The sequence below is a fragment of the Alternaria arbusti genome (assembly GCF_024043155.1).
Source record: "Alternaria arbusti strain BMP 1465 chromosome Unknown scaffold_21, whole genome shotgun sequence".
Taxonomy (NCBI): domain Eukaryota; kingdom Fungi; phylum Ascomycota; class Dothideomycetes; order Pleosporales; family Pleosporaceae; genus Alternaria; species Alternaria arbusti.
Genome location: NW_026249961.1, coordinates 261,749 through 282,473, shown reverse-complemented (window position 1 = coordinate 282,473; position 20,725 = coordinate 261,749). Strand labels below are relative to the sequence as shown.

The 20,725-nt window shown below is 53.6% G+C and overlaps 7 protein-coding genes across 7 annotated transcripts; 5 read left to right on the top strand and 2 right to left on the bottom strand.

The window, feature by feature from the left end:
• Positions 1 to 247: 247 nt before the first annotated feature.
• On the top strand, positions 248 to 877 carry J4E86_010345 (uncharacterized protein; the record flags this gene model as incomplete). The annotated part of the gene is made up of 1 exon (XM_051450844.1): positions 248 to 877. The coding sequence occupies one exon, from the start codon at positions 248 to 250 to the stop codon at positions 875 to 877; it is 630 nt and encodes a 209-aa protein (XP_051298037.1).
• Positions 878 to 1,415: 538 nt separating this feature from the next.
• J4E86_010344 (uncharacterized protein) lies at positions 1,416 to 5,292 on the top strand (the record flags this gene model as incomplete). The annotated part of the gene is made up of 4 exons (XM_051450843.1): positions 1,416 to 3,635; positions 3,687 to 3,986; positions 4,035 to 4,411; positions 4,662 to 5,292. The coding sequence occupies 4 exons, from the start codon at positions 1,416 to 1,418 to the stop codon at positions 5,290 to 5,292; spliced, it is 3,528 nt and encodes a 1,175-aa protein (XP_051298036.1).
• Positions 5,293 to 5,692: 400 nt separating this feature from the next.
• On the top strand, positions 5,693 to 9,062 carry J4E86_010343 (uncharacterized protein; the record flags this gene model as incomplete). Its single annotated transcript, XM_051450842.1, has 7 exons — positions 5,693 to 6,127; positions 6,193 to 6,721; positions 6,772 to 7,118; positions 7,166 to 7,495; positions 7,544 to 8,011; positions 8,061 to 8,931; positions 8,989 to 9,062. The coding sequence occupies 7 exons, from the start codon at positions 5,693 to 5,695 to the stop codon at positions 9,060 to 9,062; spliced, it is 3,054 nt and encodes a 1,017-aa protein (XP_051298035.1).
• A 1,669-nt stretch (positions 9,063 to 10,731) lies between these two features.
• Positions 10,732 to 13,217, top strand: J4E86_010342 (uncharacterized protein; the record flags this gene model as incomplete). The annotated part of the gene is made up of 2 exons (XM_051450841.1): positions 10,732 to 12,217; positions 12,277 to 13,217. 2 exons carry the CDS (start codon positions 10,732 to 10,734, stop codon positions 13,215 to 13,217), a joined length of 2,427 nt encoding a protein of 808 aa, XP_051298034.1.
• Positions 13,218 to 15,599: 2,382 nt separating this feature from the next.
• J4E86_010341 (uncharacterized protein) lies at positions 15,600 to 16,325 on the bottom strand (the record flags this gene model as incomplete). Its single annotated transcript, XM_051450840.1, has 1 exon — positions 15,600 to 16,325. One exon carries the CDS (start codon positions 16,323 to 16,325, stop codon positions 15,600 to 15,602), a length of 726 nt encoding a protein of 241 aa, XP_051298033.1.
• A 296-nt stretch (positions 16,326 to 16,621) lies between these two features.
• On the top strand, positions 16,622 to 17,768 carry J4E86_010340 (uncharacterized protein; the record flags this gene model as incomplete). Its single annotated transcript, XM_051450839.1, has 2 exons — positions 16,622 to 16,844; positions 16,897 to 17,768. 2 exons carry the CDS (start codon positions 16,622 to 16,624, stop codon positions 17,766 to 17,768), a joined length of 1,095 nt encoding a protein of 364 aa, XP_051298032.1.
• Positions 17,769 to 17,997: 229 nt separating this feature from the next.
• Positions 17,998 to 20,675, bottom strand: J4E86_010339 (uncharacterized protein; the record flags this gene model as incomplete). Its single annotated transcript, XM_051450838.1, has 4 exons — positions 17,998 to 19,389; positions 19,439 to 20,002; positions 20,051 to 20,448; positions 20,630 to 20,675. The coding sequence occupies 4 exons, from the start codon at positions 20,673 to 20,675 to the stop codon at positions 17,998 to 18,000; spliced, it is 2,400 nt and encodes a 799-aa protein (XP_051298031.1).
• Positions 20,676 to 20,725: the final 50 nt, after the last annotated feature.

The following is a 20,725-nucleotide window of genomic DNA, read 5'->3' as shown; positions in this document are numbered from 1 at the left end:
GATCTGTAGGACATATACATAGCCTCTGGTGACCTTTTCATGTGCCGCTCATTTTGCATCTGTCTGCCCATCTTCTCCAGCTCTCGTTGCGCTCGCTGAGCCTCTCACTCACTCGTGGTGCGCCCCGTCCCGCCCTCGATCGAACCCCACGTTGATCGTCGCGCGAATCACATCGCGATCGCAGTCGCAGCTTCCCACTTTTTGAGGCCTCGCTGTCACTGCATACCCTGCCGAGGGTGAAAGCGCCATGTGTCTGGTCAAAGTCAAGCCGGAAGAGGACCACATCGTCCCTTACCGCGTCGTCCAGCGGAACCGCTCTCCGCCCCGTCGCCGCGCATCACGCCAATCGCGCGACATCGAGCGCCGCTATTCGCGCACCGAGATTGTGCACGAAGCTTCTCCACGGCCCTCAGCATCCTACGTCGCGGTGCCCTCGCCAAAGCCTCTCCAGATTCCCGCACCGCAGCCTGTGCCTGTGTTCGTGCAGCCTCCTCCCCCAGCGCCCATGCCGGCTCCACCTCCACCGCCTAGCCACATCTCTTCTCACCATTCGCACCACACCCAGTCACGCCATGGCGGTGCGCACTACGTCGAAGTCTCGCCCAGGTCTAGCATGAGTTCTCGTTCATCGAGCCCTAGCCGCAGCGAGTATGTGTATACAGAGCGAGAGGTCAGGCGTGAGCGCGAACGCAACTACAGTCCCGAGAACCCTCGCTACGAGCACTACAGATATGTGGAGCCTGCATCGAGCGAGAGCGACCATTATGAAAGATACCAGAGGCGCGACAGGAGCAGACAGCGCAGTCGCAGTCGGGGCGGCTATGAAGACCCCAGCTACACAGAAACTAACACCAGAGTTGCGTACAGGCAGAGATGAGTGTCTGTTTGGGAACCACGTTTTTGTTGGCTTACGATTGATATCACTACTTATGTCTTGAAGGACTTGCAGCATCTGTTCATAGTTATGGTGCGGTTGTCTATAGCTTTTTATCCAAACTAATTTACTTTCATGTTCAACTGCTCGTGCTATGAGGTCACTAGTTAGTTATGTTGCACCTGGACGCGATGCACGAACCAGCAAAGACGTCGCGCCGCACTTTCCGAGACGGAGAGAATCAGCTCCACATGTTTCTCAGCCCAAGTGTCGAGTTCTGGCTGCCGGCGTACGCCTAAGCGATGGTCAGGGCAGCCTTGTAAAGCATCGGGCACCAGTCGAGTGGTGTACATCTAGGGTTGCGATCAGCATCCAGGCCAACATAATCCTGCGCGCTGAGAGCAACCGCCAAAGCACACGTGCTTACTTGCCGCGACCGTCATACTTGCGCAAACGCTTTGACTGCCTTGACGTGTAGCAGAACCCCGAGCATGATCGAAGCACCCGCGCATTCCTCCTCCGCCCCCGTCCACCTCCGACCATGTCTATCCGTGTTCTGATCAAAGATTACCCACACCGCGCAATCGCCCTCGCTACCTCGACCCACACCCTCGTCCTCCGACACAGCGCGTCCACCACCGAACAGACGGGGAACCCCAATGCCTCGTCCACGTCACTGGGGAGCAACGGCGCCGGCGTCGCGCGCTGCATGGTCGAGTTCACCCGCCTGGAGGAAATCGATCTAGAAGACTACCGCGCGCTGCATTCGGTCAACGTACACGGCACACTGGGCTTGATCACCGTCAATAGCGATGTCTTCCTCGTCGTCGTCAATGGCGCGAGCAAGGTGGCGACAGTACGGCCTGGCGAGACGGTGCAGAGGATATACTCGGTCGGCTTCTACTGCCTGACCAGCACAAGCTACGATACCCTGCTCAACGACGAAGTCAACCCCTACCCCACGGATACAATCGATGACGAAGGATATGAGATGGGCTTCGGTGGCAGGAAGGAGCAATCGCCCATGGAACACCCGTGTCTGGCGCTCAAGAAGATACTCAGCAGTGGAACCTTCTATTACAGCTCAGACTTCGACCTCACCAGACGCTTACAAGACCGCACAACCGACGCCGCAACCGTTTCTATCGACAGTCTAGACGCTGGCTTTCTATGGAACTCATACATGATCCAGCCACTGGTGGACTTTAGGAGCCGCCTTGCGCCGAGGGAGAAGGACGCTTTGGATGCTTCGGGGATCTTGACATCTGCCATCCGCGGTTTCGCACTCACCATTACGATTCCCAAGTCTTCGGCCCCCATTAGGGTACAGGATTCAGGCATGCCGTCGTCCATGACGCTCATCTCAAGATTATCCTGCAAGCGGGCGGGCACAAGGTTCAACTCGCGAGGTATCGATGATGATGGGAATGTCGCAAACTTTGTGGAAAGCGAAACAATATACTGGGCGCCGTCGGGAGCTTGCTTCTCTTATGTGCAGGTGCGAGGAAGTGTACCCATCTTCTGGGAACAGCAGGCTGGTCTCCTCCCAAACCAACAAAAGATTACCATCACCCGGTCGCCGGAAGCTACACAACCCGCCTTTGACAGGCACTTTGATAATCTGGAACTCAGCTACGGCACAACTCATGTTGTAAACCTGCTGAGCAACGAAAAACAAAACGAGTTAGAGTTGACGCATAGATATCGCGGGCATATCAGGAATAGCCCGTTGAACCAAGGAAGCAATCTTAACGACCGGCAGCATGACCTCATCAAGCTTACAGAATATGACTTCCATGCTGAGACACGAGGACCCGGTGGCTATGAGATGGCTAGTATGATTGCTCAGTGGATCCAAGGTTCTGCTGAAGGATTCGGGTACTATCTCTCTGAAGATGTGGAAGAGGTGGCCAGACACAATGGAGAAGACTACGCTGTCCGCCGGACAATGAGCATACTGCAACAGGAGGGTGTTTTCCGAACAAACTGCTTGGATTGCCTTGATCGAACGAACCTCGTGCAAACCATCATCAGCAAGATGGCACTCGAAATCTTTTTGAGCCACAAAGGCCTTCGAGCCAGTCAAGACTTCTGGGTCAGACATTCAAGTATGTGGGCAGACAATGGCGATGCTCTTTCAAAGATCTATGCGGGAACTGGAGCGCTGAAGTCCTCATTTACGCGATCTGGAAAGATGTCGCTTGCGGGTGCTCTGGCAGACGCTCGTAAGAGCGCAACCCGAATGTACATTAACAACTTTGCGGATAAAGGGCGACAGAACACCATCGACATGCTCCTTGGAAGACTGATTGGCCAGGTTCCAGTGCATCTCTATGACCCGCTCAACGATTATGTGGTCGCAGAGCTTGCGCGACGATCTGCGGAGTATTCAGAGACCGAGATGATCAATATTCTCGTCGGAACATTCAACTTGAACGGAAAAACGAGTGGCATAAAGAGCGATCTTTCGCCCTGGCTATGCCCGGATGTCGATCCATCACAGCAGTGCCCCGAAATAGTAGCTGTAGGCTTTCAAGAGATTGTCGAATTAAGCCCTCAACAAATCATGTCGACAGACCCAGACAGACGCGAGGCTTGGGAGGAAGCTGTCAGAATGTGTCTCAACAAGAATGCCGAGAAGCACAGAAAAGACGAGTATGTTATTCTAAGAGGTGGCCAGTTAGTGGGTGCGAGTTTGTCGGTCTTTGTCCGGGCCGACTGCCTTACGCATATCAAGAACGTCGAAGGCGCTCTGAAGAAGGTATGTCCACATTTACTGCATCTTTACCTATTGCGCTAAAACATACTCCAGACTGGCATGTCCGGTATGGCTGGTAACAAGGGAGCCGTAGCTATTCGATTTGAGTACGCCAATACCTCGATCTGCCTTGTCACGGCCCATCTCGCAGCTGGTTTTGCCAATTACGAAGAGCGCAACCGCGACTACAAGACTATCAGCCATGGCCTACGCTTTCAAAGGAACCGATCAATTGAAGATCACGACACTGTAATATGGCTCGGCGACTTCAACTACCGGATTGGTCTGAATAATGAGAAAGTGCAACGGCTGTGCCATGTTGGTGACCTCGAGACCTTGTATGACAACGACCAGGTAAGTAGTCACGTTTTACTTGCATGGACCATAGCTAACCAAAAGCAGCTTAATCTGCAGATGGTAGCTGGCTTGACCTTTCCGTACTACTCCGAGGCCCGCATCACTTTCCCGCCGACTTACAAGTACGACCTCAACAGTAACCAATACGATACATCCGAGAAAGCGCGCATTCCCGCTTGGTGTGATCGTGTACTTCGCAAGGGTGATAACATCCGACAAATTCACTACAACGATGCACCACTTCGTTTCTCTGACCACCGACCGGTCTATGCTACGTTCCAGATACTGGTGCAAAGGGTCGATGAAAAGAAGAAGGATACCATGAAGGCTACTTTGTACAAACAGCGAAGAGAAGTGGTTGGCGATACCCACGCGGCAGGCCGTCTGGGTGATGATGAGACGGACGACGAAGATCTGCTTGGGTACGATAGCATTGAGCCAGGATTGCCACCTGCAAGCTCAGATCGGAGGAAGTGGTGGCTCGACAACGGTACTTTTATCATCTTTCCCGCTATAGCTTGGATACTCATATTCAATAGGTTTGCCAGCGAAAGCACGCGTGGAACCGCCATCTAATAACCACTTTCCAAACCCGAATCGACCCAGCAATCCGTTTACGCCTAGTCCAGAGCCAGACTGGATAGATGTTCGGCATATGCCGAGCAGTCGCAGACCCGAGCCACCACCAGCACGCGGCTCACAGAGAGCACGCACAGTCGACTTCAACGGCCCCTCGACCAGTTTACCACCAACGCAGAAGCCCGCGGCTCGTAAGATGATCGCTCCGTTGTATCCGGGTCATGCCACTCAAATCCTCGGTTCAGACGGTACGCGAGATTCGCTCAGCGACCTCCGCCGCAGCGGCTCAAGCGCGTCTACACACTCCCTTCCCAACAGCCTACCTTACCGCGCATCAAATACGCTGCCCCAAACACAATCCTCCAGTAAACCACAAGTCCTCCGCAAACCAGCACCACCACCAATCCCCAACAAGAAACCCGCTCTCCTTTCTAAAAGTTCCTCTCTAGGACCAACCTTCGCACCCCCTCCACAACGTTACCGTGATGATCCCCCGGAAGAAGAATCGAGGGCATATCCTCCGCAGTCAACCAGACGCTCAATGGCTCCGCCTCCTCATCTGACCAGGAAACCAGTGCAAAATCTTATTGATGATGACGGTGACAAGCCGGCATTGCCGCCGCGCACAGGAAGTGGTGGGAGTAGTAGGAGGAATCTGATGGATGATGAGCCGGACGATATGCGTAATATGGGGGATTGGGAAGTGCTTAGACCTGTAAGGTAAACTGAGCTTAGCGAACGCGGATAGAGAAGGATTTGGATTGATATTTTGGTCTTTGGACAACAATCGTACAGTACCGGATGCTCACCAAACCCACATGCTCACGTCCAACGCCTGAGTACTCTAGGAAAGTACATAGGTAGAATGCGATCACGAAATAAGACTATGTTGCTTAGCTTAACTTGCTCGTAATGATCTCATACTTCGATCTAGTATGAACTACGCTGTTGGGTGACTGTACGCGAGTTGTGACAAGGATTGATGCGACTCCCTGTTCGAGTCACGCGACGACGCGTGCGGTCGCGTCAGCGCTAACCCCATTGACACGCCTCACGAGCTCCACTCACACACCACAAGCCTCAAACAACGCGCCTACGCATGCAATGCATGCGCTTATACCGGCATGAAGAGAGAACGTAGCGCCCATAGCTGTGCGGGCGGCCGCAAGAAAACAAAGGGCGCCGATGACCAATCCACCAAGGCCACCACTGTTTATGCTACTCATCCAGTCCTACAACGCCTCTATCCCGAAGTCCTTACTCTGCGCCAGTATCTGCTCTCTCGACTCCCAGGCTCGTCGAAGAATAGGTACCGAAAGCTTTCGCAACTTGGACATGCCATACCCGGTGGAGACAAAAACACCGCGGACGACCTTGACAATGCCGTTGTGCAGTTGCTCGACTCAGCACTAGTATGCACTCCAGGCGTTCAACTAGAAAAGGACAAAACAACGTGTTCCACCGAAGAGCGTGAGAAGGATATCGAAGCATTCACCCAACAACGATCGCAAAGCACTCCGGGCGGCACATTCAAGCCGGGATACTACAGGCAATCCGAGGTAGGTCATACGACGCATCACCCACTTATTGTTTCGCTCGTAGAACTACCACTAAGTATACACAGATTGTTGACTTTGTGATATGGCGCTTATTCAAGCGTTCAACATCTCACAAACCAGCACACTTACTCTGCCATGGCTTTCAAAGATCTGCTGGCAGCAATCGCCGTGTGCACGGGAACAGCGAGGATCCGAGTTCATCTATTCCTGGTCTGCAAGAACGCCTACCTAATAGCTACGCGAGGACGTTGAAAGAGCCAGTATGGTGCCGATTGCACGCATTGCTCGGCCAGGGCGGCGACCGCATTATAATGGACATGCTTCTGGAGTGCTCCATATTCATCTTGGTCAGTGCTGATATGGGCAACTACTATCAGCTCTCTGGGGTTCCTGTGCATGAGGTGAAATCGGATGAGCATCAGAAGAGCAACATCGCAAGAGTCAACGCGGATAAGGAAGCGCCCATCAAACCTTCACAGCTTAAGATTGAAAGCAAAAAGCCTGGTGCTATTACATTTGTGCGTAGTCGCATGCTGTATGCGAAAGCAGCGCTCAATGCGAAAGGTGGTGTGAGATTTGGCATGCGCCATATTCGTGCGTTGTCACTGTTCTTCGAGTGCTTTGTCGGGGCTAACCATTCATAGATGTTCTCAATCGATGCACTGATCGAAAAGACAAGCAAGAGACAGTGCATGTCATGCGGTATATCTTCCCGCGTCAGTTCGGGTTGCACAACGTCTTCACTTCCAAGGTGGATCATCGTGAGACAGCCATGCCGTTCAAAGACTACACGCTGCGCGAGAAGGATATACATACCGCCATGTGCCGGGAGCTAGGCCCCAAAGCGACGGACGCCCAGGAGATAGCTAAGTGGAAGCAGCGAATTCCCAAGAGACTCCGGGGTGACGCTGTTAAACTGGTGGACAAACTTCGGGTCCGCAACCAGCGGTGCTCGTATATGGAGATGCTGCGCCACTACTGTCCAATCGAGGTACTCTTCTCCATGACATGTATAGGGAAGTCTGCTAACTCAGATAGGGGGTACCCGTGTCAACGAAGCCCGATTGGAGAAAGAGCGCACTTCAGCCGAAGGCAGATGTACGATCAGTCGCAGATCCAGTCAATCGTCGCACAAAAACGCGGCCTACTCCTGGAAATCCCACTGTTCAAGAAACCTGTTTCACAGATCTGGCGTGTCCAGCAGCACACGTATCGGCCTTTTGTCGCGCAGTCATATCCAAAGTTATACCGGAAAGATTCTGGGGTAACGAGCATAACCATCGCACCCTTATGTATTGGGTGGACCAATTCGTGGACATGCGCAGATTCGAATCGCTTAATCTACATCAGGTTACACAGAACATACAGGTACGTGTTCCTCTACATTGAGCATGGAGCTGTACTAAGAGATCCTAGATCACGAACATAGCCTGGTTGCGCCCACCCAGCCAAGACGACGACACAAAGATGTCCAAGTCGGATATAGATAAGCGTACGGAGATATTTCTCGAGTTCGTCTACTGGCTCTTCGACTCTTTCCTCGTTCCTCTGGTTCGCACAAACTTCCATGTAACAGAGTCCAACGCGCATCGGAACAGACTATTCTATTTCCGCCATGATATTTGGCGGATGTTAACAGAGCCCGCTTTGAAGGAACTACGGATGAACATGTTCGAGGAGATGCCTACTGAAAGCACGGAAAGACTGCTGTCCGCACGTCAGCTCGGCTTCAGTAACATCCGTCTTCTTCCGAAGAAACAGGGCTTCCGAACTATCATGAATCTCAAGAGAAGACAGCAGGTGATGCGATATGGGACTATGACTCTCGGACGAAGTATCAATTCAGTGATGACTCCAGCCTTCAACGCAATTACCTACGAGAAGGTCAGTGACCGCTTGCGTTGACGGATTTACAATGGCTAATTTGAGGCAGTCGTTGCGTCCCGATAAATTCGGCTGCTCACTTTTCTCCGTCGGGGATATGCTTCCCAAGCTTGCATCTTTCAAAGCATCGTTGCGACAGCGTGGGCTCGGCGACATTCGGCTTTATTTCGCTAAGGTTGATGTTCAGGCTTGCTTCGACACTATACCACAGTCACGCTTGCTGCGTATGATCGACAGTCTCATGTCGATCCAGGCTTACAACACCGGCAAACATGTGGAGATTTCACCCCTGGGTCCGCTACAGCGTCTCGGCGGTAAACATGTGGACCCAATGCCTCTCAAGAAGTACATACCGCATACTGAGGCAGCGACGGGTGTAACGCCTTTTCACCAACTCGTGCAAGATAGATTGGCAGGCACAAAGGCCAACACCGTCTTTGTTAATACCAACTTGCAACGGCGCGAGACCAAGGATGACTTGATGCAGCTCTTACAGGAGCATATCGAGAGAAATGTCGTTAAAATCGGGAAGCGCTTCTATCGCCAGAAGACTGGTATACCACAGGGCTCAGTTTTATCGAGCATCTTGTGCAACTTCTTCTACGCTCAACTGGAACGCGATGTGCTTGGATTCGTACTTGATGAAGATTCATTGCTTCTTCGTCTGCTTGACGATTTCCTCTTGATCAGTATCAACGAAGAGTATGCTCAGCGCTTCGTACGCGTTATGCACAAAGGTCACCCGGAATACGGTGTGGTGATAAAGCCCTCAAAGTCGATGGCAAACTTCGATGTCACGACAGAAGAAGGAGACCGGATAGCGACAAGCGGCTCAGATGGTAAATTCCCGTATTGCGGCGTCTGTATCGATACGACGACGCTGGAAGTCAGCAAGAAAACGGAACGCCTTACAAAGGCCGGTAGGTGGCATTGCGCGCACAATGTCTATTTGCGGCTTCAGATGCTAACCGCACCAGGTGTTGAGGACTCTTTGACTGTAGATCTGACCAAAATGCCCGGCCAAACGTTCCATCGCAAAGCTCTGAAGTAAGTCTCGAAGATCGCGGTATGCACCGCCGGCCAATCGGGCCATGGACGGGGTGAAAAGTCCGACAATTTACTGATTTCTGATAGCGGATTCAAGATCCAGCTGAAGGCCATGCTGATCGATCCATCGTTGAACAACGTGGCAACGGTGCTAGCGAATTTGCATCAAAGCTTTCTTGAAGCGGCGGTGAGGTGCCTCGAGTACGCACGCGCGCTATCCAAGGTGCGAACGACGTGTTCGAATCTGCTTATCAGTACGTCTAAACTTTCCCGTTGCGAAGATTCCAACGCCCAATCCATCGATGCTCGTGCGGGGTTGTCCCGTGGGAGGGTGGGCGTGGTAATGAATGATGGTCTGATAGCACGAAAGCGAGCACGGCACACGCCACGAGCGATCGTGATTGCGCCGGCTACGCTAGCGAAGGAAATTGCTGACGGAGGGAACTGCAGAGACGGTAGACAACATGATTGCACTAGCCCATGTGATGCTACAGCGCCGTTCACGGTCGCGCGGCAGCAGAGAGGCAAAGATTGTGCAGGGCGTCATCTCGCGGCGGCAGCTTTCATGGTACGTGTGGCTAAGCTTCCGTGTTGCACAGTAAGTGGATGCACGATCTGCGATTTGGCTAGATCGTCTCCACGGTTTGCAAGATGACATGGCGGGGCTCGTATTACCGGTTTCCAACAAATGCTAATTGAAGGGATAGGCTGGCTTGTAAAGCTTTTCAGACGGTGTTTCAGCGCAAGCAGACGCAGCACAGCGCGCTGCTAGCCTGGCTGCAGACATGTCTCTCGGCAGCGCGCATGTCTGACATGGCGGAGCGACGCATGCTGGAGGAGGCAATAACTTGGCACTGAAAGCTTAACACGCTAGCAAAAGCGGGTTCCAGCGATAATGCAGTGGCTAGGCATATAGAGAAGATGTTGGGAGGTGCAGGTGTGGATGCGAGTGTGGTGACGGGATAGGAACTCGGGAAAAGCACTAAGGATCTGTGGCCGGGGGCCCACGCCGAGCGCCCACGTCTAGCGGCGGCATGTGGGCACGACTGCAAGCCTTGGGCCTTGGCTGCAGCGCTGTCGGGAGTGACGGAAGGACTGCAGAGAGGATGATGTCGTTATGTCTTTTTCTTGCATATTGCAGCGCTGGTAGTACTGAGGCAAGGCGCGGTAGTGTATAGGCGGACCACTACTTGCTCCTGATAAGCCTCGCGTCGAGCAGGCGACAGCCCTCGACGGCACGCGATTGGCCCGCCGACGCTGGTATCGTGATGTCAAGCGTAGATGCGACGGCTGGGACACCAACCCCATCCCAAAGAAGCCGGGGTCGACTATGCAGGCTCTCAGCAGAGGGACAGCGTCGCAAAACGCCTGGCTAGACGCATTGAACCGGGGTCGGGCTGGAGAAGCATACCTGCCTCAGTCGGCGCCGTATTGGTTTTGCGGTTTCAAGCACGATTGCATCTCACATATCGCCAGAACCTCGCCCTCTGCTCCCATGCCTGATCCCATTCCCAACGTAGAACCGACGGCTGCTTGCAATTAAACTCGACCAAGGCATCTTGCGCCGCTGACGGGTCCAGAGCACTGCGAGGCCCACCACTGGAGTCCATCCCTGTCCCCCGACATCAGGGGCTAGCGCGAGTTCCGCAAATTGCGTCGCCGAATCGACCAAGATGCCGGCGGTGCAGCATCACCAGCGACTGCCTCCTGTCTACGAAGCGGGCGATAGCGAAGACTGCGACGCCGACGTGCACTACATCTCGCAGGCCAAGTCGCTGTACATTATTTCCGCGCATAGCTATGTGCCTTCATTAATCAAAGCCCCTTGCGACCGCGACGACAGCTGGGCGAACCACGACCGACGGCCTCACCGCATTGGCACACCACTCCGCATCGACACCCAGCGACGACCGCCCCGACCGCTCATGGCCACCCTCACCTACGCCCACGATGCCCAGCAAACGTTTGGCGCTCCGCCCGGCAGCCCGCCGGACCTCACAAACTCAAAGTCGTCCAAGTCGTCCAGCATCCACTCGTCCACGCTGCTAGACTTCATGGGCACGACGGAGAACCTCTCGCACTTTGAGGACATCAACCTCGACGAAGCATCAGGTGGGCCCTTCTCCTTCCCCGTGCCTGCGAGCCCGTCTAATCGCGTCCTCTTCGAAGCCCCGCGCGCCTCGCTGTCCACCAGGAGCCTCCCGCACTCGCACTCGGCCCACTCCTTCCGCGATTTGACGGGTGCCACCAAGCAAAAGTACCCGAGCCTCAAGGGCCAGGTCAACCACGCCGTCCGCCAGCAGGCCCAGCTCTCCGCCCCCGGCAAGCAAGCCAGAAGAGGCTTCACCTCGCCCTCTGTCCCCTCGCTCTCCAGCCTGAGCCTTGCCGCGCCCCAGCGCTCCTCGCGCTCGCCATCCCCCTCAAACACACACAAGTCTGCTTCGGGACCCCGCACATTATCTCGCAAGAGCTCGCGGAACGATGTCTTGCCGTCCCCGGGTTTGGGCTCCAGGAGGCAGTCGTGGCAGGACTCCAAAAGAAAAACTGTAAAAGAAAGGGAGGCAGAGTGTGACGATGAAGACGATGAGCTTCCTGAAGACGCTGTCATCTGGAACGTTCCCATCTCGCCGCGCCCCACCCAGGATCGGTCGCCGGCGTCATGGACCGGAGAAAGTCCGCCATTAATGTCACCGCATCCTGGCGTCTCTTCGTCTTCGAGGACATCGCCCGCACCCTCTGCGCGCGTCTCCCAGAGGACCCCCTCCCCCAACGTTTCTAGCAGGGGCGTGTCTCCCCAACCCGGGGCACAGCAAAACACATGGGCCGAGACGTACACCGCGTTAGATACCGACGCCAAGTTGATCACAGAGAAGCTAGAGGAGTTCCAATCCGAGTTTGAGCGAAAGCAAGAAATCTCACGGCAACAGCCCGGTCTCACGCGTTCAGCGTCTATGAGCCAGCCAGAGCCAAAGAGCAAAAAGCCAGCACTCCCGCCTGTTCGCAAGAGCGATCCTCTGATCGACCCTTTCCAGCCCTCAGTTGAGAAGCAGAAGTACCTCTCGCGCACCCGACCTTCATGGCTCCCACCCAAGAACCCCAAGGAGGAGAAGAAGCATCTCAAGGAGTACCAGCGCATGTTGGCTCGTATCGAAGAAGCCGGTAAGTTATCTGCGCCTTCCTAGGCTCTTTCTGAGACAATAAATGGCTAACAGTCACAGAACGTCTCGAGGCTCAACGCGCGCAAGAGGAGGCGCTGGCTCGTGAAAAGGCCAGCCGCATCAAGGCTGAATACTGGTCGAGCTTACTGCTGCCAAACTGGGCCACCGAGATGACCAACTCCGAATTACGTGCCTCGCACAGGAAGATGTGGTGGAACGGAATCCCTCCACGGTTGCGAGGCCAAGTCTGGCAGAAAGCGATTGGAAACGACCTCGAGGTCACAGAAGCTACCTACAACATTGCCTTGGAGAAAGCACGCAAAGAAGTGAAGACACATGGCCACGAAGCGCTCGGAGGCCGCTATGTCTACATTGTCGAAAGCACCCAAGCAGTGTTCCCTGAACTCAAGATGTTTGCCGCACGAACTTCACAAGCGGCGGAGGACGAGCAGCCGCTGCATCGGGACCTTGTCGATGTGTGCCTGGCCTATTCGATGTACCGCCCGGACATCCCACACTCAAGTTTCGACATACATCACATCGCCGCATTGCTCTTATTAAACCTTGCCGCGCCGCAAGCCTTCGTCACCCTGTCCAATCTGCTCAACCGCCCGTTGCCACTGTCCTTCCTCATCCACGACCAAAACGCCATACACGCCGCCTACTCCACAACACTGCACGTTCTGTCGAAGAAAGCGTCTAGTCTGGCTCAACGGCTAGAGACGCTACGAGTTGAACCCAGAGACTACCTCTTCCACACCCTCGGCTCACTGTTCTGCGGTCGTCTAGGCGTTGAGCACGCCGCGCGCATCATGGACATTTACACCATCGAGGGCGACAAGAACGTCCCACGCGCTGCCGTCGCTATACTCAGTATACTGGAGGGCAGCTGCATGGAGGGCGACGCAGCGCAGGTTGCAAAGACACTTCGCGAGAAGAAGATTGAACTCGATGTGGACGAGTTCATGAACAAGGTGTTTGAAGCGGGCAAGAGCTCGTAGACTAATAACGTACATAGTCTTGGTGGTGGTTGATAGCAGCGGCAGTCAGCAGAAAGTATTAATACCGTATTGTACAGTTGAGACAGAAACAATCGACCCATTACAATAATCACCCATGGAAGAGAAAGAGAGAATAAGAAACAAAGGGACACCAGAAGAAAAAGATCGATGATATACGAAGACTCATGCAGCGCGAATTGCAGCTGAACATACACCATTTACCTGTTAATTTCCTAGCCTCTTTGCATACACAACCGGCGTTTTCGATCTTTCCATTGCGTTCTTTGCATACACGGAGTTTGTCACTTTTTGTCTCGTTCAACCCATGGAAAGGCTCGTTTTTTGCGCCATACAATCAATTGTCTTCCCTTATCTATCTTTGTATATAACACACGCAATTACTCTTAGACAATTGGGAGGAAGCGAAAACCGGGTAGGTGAGTAGCTGAGCTTAGAATCTATAATCGCACAACAAACATGGTTTCGGTCTTCTATTGTTGCATGTGCGAGACTGGTTGAATCGTGTTTTACTGGAGTGACCCCTCCTTTCACATGTCGAACCTAGTGGCGGGGGAAAGTTTGTGTTAGTGGTAACGGTAACGGTGACGATAATGGGCGGGAGGCGTTATCGTGGCGTAGCTGATGGGCATGGGAAAGGGGACGCCGGGAACTAAGGGCTTCTCGGCTCTCGTACATAACGGGTGCGGGAGGGGCGTATCTGCATAGTGCTATGTTGCAATCTCCGAAGAGAGGCTATCTGCTCGAGGCGTTTTTGTGGCCGCTGGCCGGCCATGGAATGTTGTGCGTTGTGTGTTTTGTGTTGCTGAGAGCTGGCTTTGGCATGGACTTGTGGATGTCCCGGTACGTGATCTATAGGCGAGCAATGGGATGACATGTTAGATGAGAAATATAATTTGGACATAATATATGGGTTCCTAAAGCAGCTATGGGTGATACGACATGTATTGGTTTAATAATAGTTGGAAGAAACATCCTCGCTAGGTGCCTCGTGGTTCCCGGAGCATGAGGTGGTATTGTTGAAAATTGTCTACTAGCCATTCTCCTGCGAAATGAGAGAAGACAGATATAGCGAAACTCTCTTGATACAAAGTCAGCGTAGGCCCTGCCTCCTCTATTCGAGTGTTGCAGGTGAGGTAAGAGCAAGACGCAGGAACGAAGTGGCGCTAGTGATGAGGACTAGCGTCATACCTACCTAGGTACTTGCTGTCATACATAGATCAAGGCAGGCAACCACAGCACAAACACTCAACTTCAACCTACGAAATTTTCTCGCGTCTTCGAAAACCCCTGATTACCACTACATTGATTATGTGCGGCACTCGCTTGGTCATTCGACCATCATGCAGCTGCGTCCACACCTGCGACTAGTACAAGCCTGCATCTCGCATACCGGGTACTGGGGAATGCGCATGCATGTCACCTCACTTGGACGCAGGAGAGAATGACAAGGCAGTATAATGTCACTCTCAATAGAAATCTGGTACGCGTGCCCTTGAAGACCCTTCCTTCCTTCTTATCATCCAGGATGACACGACGTGCTTCATGGCTTAATCTCCCACGAATGCGCCTCTATAGATACTTCGCAGCAGAGAACCCGAATGCGTGGTCTCAGTGTGCGAAAGCTTACTGTCTGAGGTGTTACCGACTTATTCAGTCTTAACGTACACTTTGAGGTCTGGTTTGCTAACTTGGGAACAGACTTTTGTTCATGGACCCTGTCGTATTGCGCCATCCCGATGCTACCTTACATCTCTCTCCCGACTTATCTTTGAATTGTCCAGCACCTGGCCTTTTCCCAGTTACGGCTTAAGTTAGTTGTATCAAGGTGAGCTGCTAATGGAGGCTAGAGAACTTCAAAAGTCTTAGGGTTTACCGGTTCAGCATGCGCAACAGTATGCGCTTTCACATTCTTTGTAAACGAACTCTTCGAGGCGTCAAAAGAGTGCCAAGAAAGCTTTCCCATGCTTCTCTTCCCTGTGTCATAATCACATCGCCTATAGCAACCCATACAACGATCCTTGAGAGAGAAGCAGGCACTTGATCACCTTCGGATCTGAGAGGATTGGAGCAGAGGGGAAGCCCTAAAACCTGAGCAATCTAGGGTAGCAGTCGTTCGTGCTATCGAGCACAGTGGAATCTGTATGTGTCGGCTTTGACACTCTGGGCTGCTCCAAGGCCAGCTTCTCTACCTCTTGAGATTGGGGCGAATTGTCAGATAGTTCCACTACGGCTGAAGCCCCTACCCCGGGTCATCCATCCTGCCAATGGTTGGTCTTCTGACGTTGTACACATAGACTTACGTATAATAACATTCATTGTACAAGAATCGGTATCTGCTACTTCATGTCCTAACACTTAGATCTACCTCGCCTTCTCCTTGTTCTCGGCCGCCCTGCGCTTCGCCCGCACCTCTGCCTTTCTCCTCTCGCCACCATCGACCTTGTGCCCTCTCCTTACTTCCCAGATACCCTCTTGCAGCCGTATACGTGCTCGTAGACCTCCGCTTCCCTTGACTGGTTCCACAAAGCTGCCCTTGATCGTCTTCGCACCCTTTACGATAACGCCTTGCACCTTGGGTAATGTCTCGACGGGCTCGACTGGTGCCTCGGCACCGACCGGTACATTAACAACGAGCTTCCTCGTACCCGGATCATGTGTTGCCGTGGCAGCTGCGGATCGGGGACTTATGGTGTTGCCGAGTTCGGGATTTGGCGGTACTGGTGCTTCGACGACCTTCAATTCCGCCACGCCGTCTTGAACGTGCTTGCAATCTCCTCCAATACCATACTCGCCGTTTCTATACTTCTCCCGCCATTGTAATAGATAGCGTCTCGAGCGTGCTGGCTCAACGCCAAGTTCCTTCAGTTGCGGCGATGTGAGTGTGAAGAGGGCTTCCCAGGAGGGTATCTTGGTTGCGTGTGCGGAGAGGCCGCGGCCAATTGCGCTGAGGAAGGCGGTGTGATCGGGAATGAATGGTATGGGCTTAGGAACCGGGCGCATGGGGATCGAGTGCTGGAGGTTTCGTACGCATGTCTTCGGTATTGATACTGCGGATGTCGCATTGAGAAGCGGGCGCCTGAGGATCATGATGGCGGCTGCTGCGGTATGATTAGCATCTGTACATATATCCCAAAGTGGCACATATCATACTGTGTCAAGAACTGCCCGTCGCGTAGCAAAACCCCCCAATTCGCGTTGATGTCGAAGCTGCAGTCGCCGTGATTTTCGGGAAAGCCAAGACGACGCTAACACCCGCAGCATCGCAGCCAGCCAGCCAGCAGCCCCACGTCACCAAGTCTCCCAAAGCTCCACAGCTTGCAACCCAAAACACCAATTGGCAGTAGTAGAGAGTCTCCTATTGCCCGCCTACCCTCATATCCATCATGTCTGGTCCTGAAGCTCACCACCTCTTCCACCATCCCATTGCGGACCATTCCTTCTCCGCCGACCGACAGACGCTCGCTGTAACCCGAGAGAACAACGTCGACCTCTTCCAGAAGACGGGCAGCGGATACAAGCTCAAGGACGAGCTCACGGGTCACGACAAGACAGTTACCGGTGTAGACATTGCACCCAACTCTGGCAAGATTGTGACTTGCTCGCAGGGTAAGCTCGGGGCTATCTGGTGGGCTGGAGCAGGCAGCTAATGCACGGATAGATCGCAATGCCTACGTTTGGGAGCCTTCGCCGCAGGGATGGAAGCCCACACTGGTGCTCCTCCGCATCAACCGCGCTGCTACCTGTGTCCGCTGGGCACCCTCCGAGACCAAGTTCGCTGTGGGCTCTGGTGCTCGTTTGATCCCTGTCTGCTACTTTGAAGAGGAGGACAACTGGTGGGTCTCCAAGCACATCAAGAAGCCCATTCGCTCCACCATCACCTGTGTCTCCTGGCACCCCAACTCGGTCCTGCTCGCCGCAGGATCTACCGACGGACACGCTCGCGTGCTCTCTTCCTTCATCAAGAACGTCGACGCGCGTCCGGAGCCCTCGGCATGGGGAGAGCGTCTCCCGTTCAACACTATCTGCGGCGAGTACCTGAACAACACCGCCGGTTGGGTCCACAGCGTTGCCTTTTCACCCTCGGGCAACGCCCTCGCATTCGCATCCCACGACAGCACCCTCACCGTCGTATACCCCAGCGGTCCCGAACAAGCTCCCCGCGCCATCCTCAGTGTCAGCACTCAAGTCTTGCCTTTCATGTCGCTCTTGTGGAGCTCTGAGGATGAGATCATTGCTGCCGGATACAACTGCGAAGCCTACCGTCTGAAGGGTGACGAGTCTGGCTGGCAGCTTACTGGAAGTCTGGAGGCTAAGAGCCGACCTGGTCTATCGGATCAGCGTGAGGAGAGCGCGTTGAACATGTTCAGGCAGATGGATCTCAAGGGCAAGTCGGGCACGGATGACACCAAGCTCAAGACTGTGCACCAGAACACCATCAACACTATCCGAAGCTTTGAAGAGAGCGGAAGCGGTATCACCAAGATCAGTTCCACGGGTGTGGATGGAAGGGTTGTTATCTGGACTTTGTAGGCACACATTCAGGGTCTCGGGTCATGTTCTTGAATAGAAAGATCAATTGCCTCGCACATTGCCAGCGAGAGTGGAGTAGCATCTAGCAGCTCGGATATCAAAAAGAAACTCTGAACCCATCTACACAAATACTTGATATCGTACATGGCCCCATACTTTTCTCGTACACGGCTAGGTATCTCGTAGTGAATGTGAACCCACCATAAACGCCTATGCAACACTTCGTCCCTCAGCCAAAGCCAGGGAAGCCCTGTGCGTTGAAATCAAGTGGTACAGTGGGCGCTGGTGGCACACCGTTACCCATACCCTGAGTCGTCTGCGCATCGTTCAAGAACCAAGACCAATCTTGATCGATATCCATGGGCATATGTTGCCACGAGAAGTTGTTCGTCGGCAGTGGGAAGTTGTTCATACTGTCGTCGTTGATCTGCGAGTTGAACGTGCCTCCTGCAGCAGCGCCGGTCGCCGATGCGTCATCTGCGTTGAGGTTGTTCCAGTTGTAGAAGCCGTCGTACGACACAAAGGGCGAGGGGTCGGTGAAGTTGAAGGCCGAGGTAGCGGTACCTGCGGAGACGGACGTCTTGGGCGTGACATTGAGCGATTGTGTGGGCTGCGAAAAGACGTCCGAAGAAGTCCGCGACGGCTTCTCCGACGTGGGTGTGTATAGTTGTGCTGAGGTCCCTGGGGACCTTGAGCTCCCCATGCTGGGTGAACGACCCGGAGGGGCTGGGCCTTTCTTGACGAGTTGGCCCCCTCTCTTGATGGAGATGGTACCAAAGTACGGGATAACGAAGTTGGCATCTCCGGTGCAGGTTTCGTCCAGCTCGTTGCTTGTGCCCTTGAACTTGCCCATCATCTTTTCGAGCACCTCGGCGGACTGAGCGGCGACCTTGCCTCCTTTTTCGCTCGATGCGCGGCGGAATATGTCGATGCTGACTTCGATGAGGCGCACGTCTTCTTCAATCTCTTTCGGAGTAGGTCCGCTGCCTGAGGATTGCGAGACCATGCCAAAGTTGAGTAGGCCGATTTGGATGAGGACTGCAGCTGTGAAACCGATGAAGTCGATAGCCTTGCACTCGTAGAGCGGCTGGATGTGTCCCATCCGCAGAGACTGGTACAGTCGTAGTACTTCTCGTGAGCCGTTCAGGCATGCGGTTTTCGAGTACGAGAAGCGTGAGTTCGAGGCTGCTTTGAGCATGAATGGCAAATGCAGGTACACACGGATCTGATGGAAGATAATCTGACCCATGATTCGCTCTCGCAGTTCTGCCGCATTGGTCTCCGCGTCGGCAAGTAACTCTGTGTAGTTTAGCCATGCCGGATCGAACTTCTTCCACAGGTCTTCCAGTTCTTGGTCGAGCTGCAGTGCCCAGGCGAAAGACTGTTCTGCGACTCCCTGGTTTCGATCGATGACCCTCCCTGCAAGCTGTGAGAGCTTCGTGATACCGACCAAGGGATGGACGTATGTGCCGTCGCCAACATCAGGCATCGTCAGGTCACAATGCGCGTCAGTGACACCGTATGGAAGACCCAACAAGAGAGATAGGAACCGGTCGCCGTGGTACAAAGCCCACCAGATGCTTTCGTGTGGTGCTGAGGCTGTGCGCTTACGGTGCAGTCCCTTTCATGAGTTAGTCATATTCCGGCGGTCTGTGACAGCATGAACTTACCATGAGCTGGGCATACATCAAGCCCTTTCGATATGCGATCCAAGCTCGTCGTGGTTGACCTACATCCGCGTACCACTTGGACTTCAGGATCAGACACTCCAGGCCCTCCAAGCTTGCTGCATACTCATCATCGGACAGGAACCATCGGTCCACAGCCTCGATGTAGCGCTCAACATCGTCGTCATCCTCCGATGAGCAGATTCCGACTGACAAGACAACAGTAGCAATCGCGCCAATGTTTCCAGTCGTCAGGGCTTGCGCAGCGAATTGAGGCAGTGTTTGCTCAGGACCGGAGGTGCCACTGCATTTTCTCCGCCATGTCTGCCACCAGTCACTGTTCGAGTTGAGAAGTTTGGTGAGTTGATCGTAAGGCGGTAGCATCGCAATCAATGCTTGCTTGCATTTCTCTCGTTTTGCGGAGTGCGCGATGGTGGCTCCAGCAGCTATGTCATCGTCGTGTCTGTTTTCTATTGTATATCGATCGTCAGCCGCTCCTCCGGGCTTTGGTGTTGATTGCTCCAAAGGACAATTGCGGGCCTTCGCTTGCGCTTCGGCATCGTTGAGCTGTAGATGGTAAGTATCAGATACAGCTTAGAGTGTTGAAATACATACTGCATCTTCGAACACAGAGAGGATAGGTATATGATGACCTCGGTCTGAAGCAGCACGCTGGTTGTTCGGCAATTGGAAAATGTTGGACGAGGCTCCTGAGGAAAGAGGAGTCGGTGGGAAGGTGTCCTTGTGGTAAGTAGTAGGTGCTTTTGGTGATGAGGTGTCGGCTAAGCTCTGGCTCTGACTCCGGCTTTCTGACTTGACAGTCTTGTCTTCTAGCAACGTGTCGACCAAGGCCTCTAGTCGTGATACTCGCTCACGGAGGTTCTTCCTATGATCGACAATGACTTCCGGGTTGGCATGTTCTTGGTCGATGCACCTGCTGCCGCGCGCGAAGCATTCTGAGCAGACATCCGGATTGTCGGGCTGGAAGATGCATCGGATCTTGCGGCGACGACCTAAACTCCATCAGAAAGGCCCACAGTATGAAGACGATGAAAGATAGAGTAGAGCAGAATGTTGGCGTGGTGATGCACGCAAAAGAAAAGATTAATAGTGACACGTAGCAGTGTGGTGTAGAGTGATTATTCAACTAAGGCAACAACTGGATTCACATACATTCGAAGCAGCTATGCGTACCCTTACGCATCTTTTTGCGTGTCGGTAACGTCTCCTCCTTGGGCATCTCGATTCGTTGTGTTCCAACCACCCCGATCGCACGAACCTAGCTCTTGC